This window comes from Trachypithecus francoisi, unplaced genomic scaffold (genome assembly GCF_009764315.1).
Source record: "Trachypithecus francoisi isolate TF-2019V2 unplaced genomic scaffold, Tfra_2.0 Lachesis_group1, whole genome shotgun sequence".
NCBI lineage: Eukaryota > Metazoa > Chordata > Mammalia > Primates > Cercopithecidae > Trachypithecus > Trachypithecus francoisi.
Window position 1 is genome coordinate 57,507,921 of NW_022681454.1, and position 8,057 is coordinate 57,515,977.

An 8,057-nucleotide genomic window follows, 5' to 3' on the forward strand; every position below is an offset into this window, starting at 1 on the left:
TATGGTCTGTCTTCAATAAAATTTAACTGGATGTCTTGTATTTTATCTGGCAAGCCTAGCTTCCAACCAACTTTGCCACTACCAACAAAAATAGTGCCCGTGCCCACTATTTCTATTACCTGCAGATAGTAAGAAGGCTGTCAGGATAAAAATATACACACCATTGGGCAGGAAACTAGACTTCTAGGTGACAAGTCAACAAATTTGCTCTCACCTGTAGGTTTGATCACCTTGAGTGACTGGGCAGCAGCGGTGGAGTCTGTGTTGCATTTAGGACTGCCATGGCGGATGCTGAGGTCACAGCTGGTGAACAGCTCAGCAGACAACATGCTGGAGTACAAGTCTTGGCTGAAGAACTTGGCCAAGGAACAAGTGAGCCACGAGGTAATGGTGTGGTAATGGTGAATGAGAGCACATGTGGACTATGATACTCCTTAGAGAGAACCTGAGTCAGAAACAACCAATTAGTAATAACCCAAAAAGGTGGATGAGTGAGAAAGGGGAATAACTATTTCTTGAGTTTCTATGTGTCAGGCTTTGTGTTAAGTGGTTTTCATAGGTTGCCTCAGTTAATCCTCAAAACCACTCCAAGAGATACCTATTATCAGCACCATTACTGCCCACAGCAGTTAGCAACTTGCCTGAGGTCATAGAACGACTGAGTTGGGACTCAAGCCAAGGTCTGTCTTACCTCAAGGCCCATTTTCTTTCCTCAACACCATGGTGCTTACTCTACTTAAAAAAGTATTTATTCAATAACTACTTATAGAATATGTAATGTATGTGCAACCTTGGGCTAGGTACTTCTTTTAACAGTGTTATTACAATATAATTCACATACCATGCAATTCATCCATTTAAAAGTGTACAATTCGGCTGGGTGCGGTGGCTCACTCCTGTAATCCTAGCAGTTTGGGAGGCTGAGGGTGGATCACTTGAGGCCGGGAGTTCGAGACCAACCTGGCCAACATGGTGAAACCCCATCTCTTCTTAAAATACAAAAATTAGCCGGGTGTGGTGGCATATGCCTGTAGACCCAGCTATTGAGAGGTGAGGTGGGAGGATCACTTGAACCCAGGAGGCAGAGGTTGCAGTGAGCCAAGACCATGCCACTGCACTCCAGCCTGGGCAACGCAGTGAGATTCTGTTTAAAAAAACAAATCTGAAAGGCTCCAAAGTCCAAAACTTTTTGAGTGCCAACATGATGCCACAAGTGAAAAATTCCACATCTGACACCTTTGGTTTCTGATGGTTCAATGTATGCAAGCTTTGTTTCATGCACACAATTATTAAAAATATTTTATAAAATTACCTTCAGGCGGCCAGGCACGATGGCTCATGCCTGTAATCCCAGCACTTTGTGAGGCCAAGGTAGGCAGATCACCTGAGGTCAGGAGTTCGAGATAGCCTGACCAACATGGGGAAATCCCGTCTCTACTAAAAATGCAAATATTAGCCAGGCATGGTGGTGCATGTCTCTAATCCCAGCTACTCGGGAGGCTGAGGCAGGAGAATCGCTTGAACCCAGGAGGCGGAGGTTGCAGTGAGCTGAGATCAGGCCACTGCATTCCAGCCTGGACAACAAGAGCAAAACTCTGTCTCAAAGCACACAAACAAAAATTACATTCAGGCTAGATGTATAAGGTGTATATGAAACAAAAATTAATTTTGTGTTTAAACTTGGGTCCCATACCCAAGATACCTCATTATATACATGTAAATATTACAATGTCCGAAAAAATCCAAAATTCAAAACATTTCTGGTCCCAAGCATTTTAGACAAGGCATACATAACCTGTGTGTGCAACCATCACCACAGTCAATTTTGGAAGATGTTCATCATGGGTGAGGTGCTTCTTAAACCACTAGATTATTTGGTGGGCTGAACTGGGCAGAGGGAATGGAGGGATGGCAAAATATTTTCAGATTTTTTTTTTTTTTTTGAGACGGAGTCTCGCTCTGTCGCCCGGGCTGGAGTGCAGTGGCCGGATCTCAGCTCACTGCAAGCTCCGCCTCCCGGGTTTAGGCCATTCTCCTGCCTCAGCCTCCCGAGTAGCTGGGACTACAGGCGCCCGCCACCTCACCCAGCTAGTTTTTTGTATTTTTTTTAGTAGAGACGGGGTTTCACCGGGTTAGCCAGGATGGTCTCGATCTCCTGACCTCGTGATCCGCCCACCTCGGCCTCCCAAAGTACTGGGATTACAGGCTTGAGCCACCGCGCCTGGCCATATTTTCAGATTTTTTCAAGAATGTGTGACTGTCAGGGTTGATTGTGTGTTAATTATATATTGGAACAAGCCTAAACATATGACAAAGAAGGAAAATGAATTTTTTCCTGCAGAACATACAATCAAGTTTGCTGGAAACACTGTACCGAAACCGATCCAACCTGGAGACCATTTTTAGGATCATAGACAGTGATCATTCAGGTAAAGGCACTCATTATTCTATCACTTTTAACACACTGCAAGTATTTTACCTCAAACCCTTAATGTCCTTCCTGATTCATCTCCACTCAGGCATTTGGAGAGCAAGGTAAGAAGATTAGTGCTTATAAATGGCAGAAACTAGGAAAGTACTTGAGTAGTATAAGCAGCCCATAGAGAAAGAAGTGGGGCAGAGAAGAATGAAGACAACCTGAATGAGAGCTTCTTATAGGAAGAATAATTAGTAGAAGATGTGCTATCCTCTGGGCATGGTGGCTCCTGCCTGTAATCCCAGCACTTTGGGAGGCCGAGGCGGGTGAATCACCTGAAGTCAGGAGTTCGAGACTAGTCTGGCTAACACGGCGAAACCCAGTCTCTACTAAAAATACGAAAATTAGGCAGGTGTGGTGGCACATGTCCGTAATCCCAAGTACTTGGGAGGCTGAGGCAGGAGAATCGCTTGTACCCGGGAGGCGGAGGTTGCAGTGAGCCGAGGTTGTGCCACTGGACTCCAGCCTCGGTGACAGAGTTGAGACTCTGTCACCAAAAAAAAAAAGCAAAAGAAAGATGTGATATCCTTTACAGTACCATCAAAGATAGCCACAAAGTAATGAAAAGTGCTTAGAATAGAAAAGCATTGGCAACCTCACTCCCAAAACTTTTTTTTAACTTTAAATTTTGAAATAATTATAGATTCACAGGAAGTTATAAAAAAAATGTAAGGTGAGGTCCTGTACATCCTCATCCTGTTCCCCAAATCCTGTTCCCCCAATGGTCCAAAGGCTTTTTTCAATGTTATTATTGGTTTCATTTGAGGCATAATTCACAAACCACATAATTCACCTGTGTAAAGTATTCAATTTAGTGGTTCTTGGTAAAGTCACAAGATTGTATAACCATCACCACTATCTAATTTTAGAACTTTTTTTTTTTTTTTTTGAGACAGAGTCTCCCTCTGTCATCCAGGCTGGAGTGCAGTGGCACAGTCTTGGATCACTGCAATCTCCACCTCCTGGGTTTAGGTGATTCTCCTGCCTCAGCCTCCCAAGTAGCTAGGATTACAGGCATGTGCCACTACACCCGGCTATTTTTTTTAAATTTATTTTTAGTAGAGATAGGATTTCACCATGTTAGCCAGGATGGTCTCGATATCCTGACCTTGTGATTCACCCGCCTAGATCTCCCAAAGTGCTGGGATTACAGACGTGAGCCACTGTGCATGGCCTAGAACACTTTAATCACCCCAGAAAGAAATCTCATACCTATTAGCAATTACTCCTCATTCCCTATCCCTCCTCTACGAGTCCCTGGCAACCACTAATCTACTTTCTGTCTCTATGGATTTGCCTATTCTGGACATTTGATATAAACGGAACCATGCAAAATATGGCCTTTGGTGTCTGGATTCTGTCACCTAGCCTGTGTTCAAGATTCATCCATGTTGCAGCAGTATCAGTTTTTCATTCCTTTCTAATGACTGAATAATATTCCATTGTGTGGACAGAAGTTTATTTATCCAGTCATTAGTTGATAGACTTTGGATTGTTTCTACTTTTGGCTACTATGAACGATGCTGCTATGAACATTCATGTGTGACTTTTTGTGTCAATATATGTTTTCAGTTTTCTTGGGTATATACCTAGGAGTGTAATTGCTTGGTCATATGGTGATTCTATGTTTAACTTTTTGAGGAATTACCAAACCATTTCTCACAGTAGCTGTACCTGTTTATATTGCCACCAACAATGTATGAGGTTCCAGTTTCTCTACATCCTCACCAACACTTGTTATTTTCCATTTTTGTTTTTTGTGGGTTTTTTTTTTTTTAGTTTTTATTATACCCGTTCTACTGTAGTTGTGACTTTCATTTCCTTAATAACTACTGATGTTGAACATTTTCATGTGCTTACTGGCCATTTGTTTGTTTGTTTGTTTGTTTTGAGACAGTCTGGCTCTGTCACCCAGGCTGGAGTGCAGTGGCCGGATCTCAGCTCACTGCAAGCTCCGCCTCCTGGGTTCACGCCATTCTCCTGCCCCAGCCTCCCTAGTAGCTGGGACTACAGGCGCCCGCCACCTCACCCAGCTAGTTTTTCATGTTTCTTAGTAGAGACGGGGTTTCACCGTGTTAGCCAGGATGGTTTCGATCTCCTGACCTCGTGATCCGCCCGTCTCGGCCTCCCAAAGTGCTGGGATTACAGGCTTGAGCCACCGCGCCCGGCCTGGCCATTTGTATATCTCTTTCGGAGATATGTCTATTCAAATCCTTTGTCCATTTTTAAATTGAGCTATTTGTCTTTTTATTTGAGTTGTAAGAGTTATTCATATATTCTGGGTACTAGGACATTATCAGACATATGCTTTGCAACTTTTTTTTCTGATTTTGTGGATTGTCTTTTCACTTTCTTGGTAGTGTCCTTTGATGCCCAAAAGTTTTTTTTTTTTTTTTTTTTTGAAACGGAGTCTCAGTCTGTCACCTAGGCTGGAGTGCAGTGGCACAATCTTGGCTCACTGCCACCTCTGCCTCCTGGGTTCAAGCGATTCTTCTGCCTCAGCCTCCTGAGTAGCTGGGACTACAGGCACCTGCCACCATGGCCGGCTAATTTTTGTATTTTTAGTAGAGACGGGGTTTCACCATGTTGGCCAGGCTGAGCTTGGACTCCTGACCTCGTGATCCACCTGCCTCAGCCTCCCAAAGTGCTGGGATTACAGATGTGAGCCACCATACCCAGCCTGATACCCAAAAGTTTTTAATTTTGAAAAAGTCTAATTTATTTTTTCTTTTGTTGTTTATGCTTTTGGTATTATAGCTTTTTAAGCTATAAAACTGTTGCATAACCTAAGGTCACAAATATTTACACTTATGTTTGCTTCTAAGAGTTTTAGAGTTTTAGCTCTTACATTTAGGTCTTTGATCCATAACGAGTTAGTTTTTTTTATATAGTGTTAGGTAGGTTTCTAGCTTTACTCTTTTTGCATGAGCATATCTGCTTGTCCCCCATCATTGTTGAAAAAAACTATTCTTTCCCCATTAAATAATCTTGGGACCCTTGTAAAAAATCAATTGACTATAGATATATGGGGTCCAAAGGATTTTAATGGCCAGAATAAATTAGTATATGTTTGAGATGATTAAATGCAGGATTTCTCAATAGTGGTACTGTTGACATTTTGGGCTAGATAATTCTTTGTTTTGGGGTCCATCTTGTGCATTAGAAGATGTTTGGCAGCGTGCCTGGCCTTTATTTATTAGAGGTCAGTAGCGCCTCACCTCCATCTTAGTCATAACAAACAATAATGTCTCCAGACATTGCCAAATGTCCCCTGGAGGGAGGGGAGCAAAATTGCTCCCAGCTGAAAATCTTTGGTGAGCCAATGGTTTGTGTGATCCTCTTGGAAGTTTAAATTAGATACTAGGCTTTGGGTGTCTCTCTGTTAAGCAGTAGGGAGCAGTTGTCCTTGTAAGAATGTCAGAGAAGCCGGGCGCGGTGGCTCAAGCCTGTAATCCCAGCACTTTGAGTGGCTGAGACGGGCGGATCACGAGGTCAGGAGATCGAGACCATCCTGGCTAACACGGTAAAACCCCGTCTCTACTAAAAACTACAAAAAACTAGCCGGGCGAGGTGGCGGGCGCCTGTAGTCCCAGCTACTCGGGAGACTGAGGCAGGAGAATGGCGTGAACCCGGGAGGCGGAGCTTGCAGTGAGCTGAGATCCGGCCACTGCACTCCAGCCTGGGCGACAGAGCGAGACTCCGTCTCAAAAAAAAAAAAAAAAAGAATGTCAGAGAAAATGAATATTAAAAAATGGACTAACACACTGAAGTGATTTCCTCCCTCTGATAAGGGTTCATCTCACTGGACGAGTTCAGGCAGACCTGGAAGCTGTTAAGCTCTCATATGAATATCGACATTACAGATGACTGCATCTGTGACCTTGCCCGGAGTATTGATTTCAACAAAGATGGCCACATTGATATTAATGAGTTCCTGGAGGCCTTCCGCCTTGTGGAGAAATCCTGCCTGGAGGGCGATACCTCAGAATGTCCACAAGCTACAAATGCTAAAGACAGTGGCTGCAACAGTCCAGGTGCATGCTAAGAACAGCCTGGTCTTCATCACCCAAAGTGCCTCATAGGCAATGCTCAGCTTCTTGCTAGACTATCTCCCTTATTCTCCATGTGAAACTTTATGCTGAAAATTTACCTATCTATATGCATCAGAATCACCTGTGTATTTCAGTGTGGAGGGATGGGTTGGGGTGTTGTGTATGTATGTGTTTTAAGTATATGAGTGCCCCAACCCCATCTCACAATCTTCACAAAGTAGAACTTAGTGTTTTTAAATTCTAAATTCTAAAGTCTACTTCAATTAAGAACCACTGACAATTTAACTCCCTCATTGTTTTTATTTTATACTTTTTCTTTTTTTTTTTGAGATGGAGTTTCTCTCTTGTTGCCCAGTCTGGAGTGCATTGGTGCGATCTCAGCTCACCGCAAACTCTGCCTCCCAGGCAATTCTCCTGCCTCAGCCTCCTGAGTAGCTGGGATTGAAAGAGACCAAATGAAATCTACAGGCAGGCAGCCCGGGCGGCGCCTTGAGCCTAGTTAGAAGTTGACCCTACAGGCAGGCAGCCCGGGCGGCGCCTTGAGCCTAGTTAAAAGTTGATGCCGGACCTAACGATAATGTTATCTATAGATTTCAGATGTTGTATAGACAAGCAATGTGAAAGTCCCTGTCTTGTTCTTTTTCTGTTCTAATTACTAGTGCTTGCCATATATCTCTCAACTTCCTGAGCCCAGTATAAACATATCCCACCATATGTCTCCCCTCCATATATCCCTCAACTTCCTGGGCTCATCCCACCATATGTCTCCCTACCATATATCTTTCAATTCAAAGACTACCATATATCTCAACTTTAGAAGGACACCACCTGGAAAATCCCCGATAAGAAAACAGCCGTTTGTGAGAGCACGGGAACCAATAAAAAACTGCTAAATGTATAAACTTAAAATGTTAACCAATTGTAATGCTGTAACCTAGAGAATTCCCTCGTTCCTCTGCAACTTTACAAGTCCTGTTTACATTAGGCTATAAAAGGCAAGCGCACGCATTGTTCTGGGCCCTCCTGTATGTTGTGGAACGGAGGGACCAAGTTCGAACTTGCATTAAAGATCCTTGCCGCTTGGCTTTGACTCTGGACTCTGGTGGTCTTTTTCGGGGAACAAACGGTCTGGGCATAACAGGATTACAGGCATGCGCCACCACACCAGGCTAATTTTGTGTTTTTAGTAGAGATGGGGTTTCTCCATGTTGGTCAGGCTGGTCTTAAACTCCCGACCTCAGGTGATCCGCCCTCCTCGGCCTCCCAAAGTTCTGGGATTATAGGCATGAGCCACTGCGCCCAGCCTATTTTATACTTTTTAGTTATTGTCTTAAAAATGTCATATTGGTAAAGGAAAGTTATTTAAAAATCGTAATTCCATGAACCAAACATACGGATTTTCTTCATTATTTACTTTGTCTTACTTGTTACTGTAGTGTTTATATAATTTTATGTTCTGCTTTTAAAAAAATAAATGCATATCTGATTGTAAACCCTCTCCCATGTGTTTCCCTTGTGATTCTGTATTC

The 8,057-nt window shown here is 43.2% G+C and overlaps 1 protein-coding gene across 1 annotated transcript in view; it reads left to right on the forward strand.

Moving 5' to 3' along the window:
* PPEF2 (protein phosphatase with EF-hand domain 2) overlaps positions 1 to 6,809 on the forward strand; it is a 37,381-nt gene extending 30,572 nt beyond the window's left edge. The window contains exons 14-16 of the mRNA XM_033214405.1: positions 221 to 384; positions 2,342 to 2,429; positions 6,268 to 6,809. Coding sequence (XP_033070296.1) covers positions 221 to 384; positions 2,342 to 2,429; positions 6,268 to 6,521 — 506 coding nt within the window. The 3' untranslated portion in view covers positions 6,522 to 6,809. The remainder of the gene's footprint in view (positions 1 to 220; positions 385 to 2,341; positions 2,430 to 6,267) is intronic.
* The last annotated feature ends 1,248 nt before the right edge of the window (positions 6,810 to 8,057 follow it).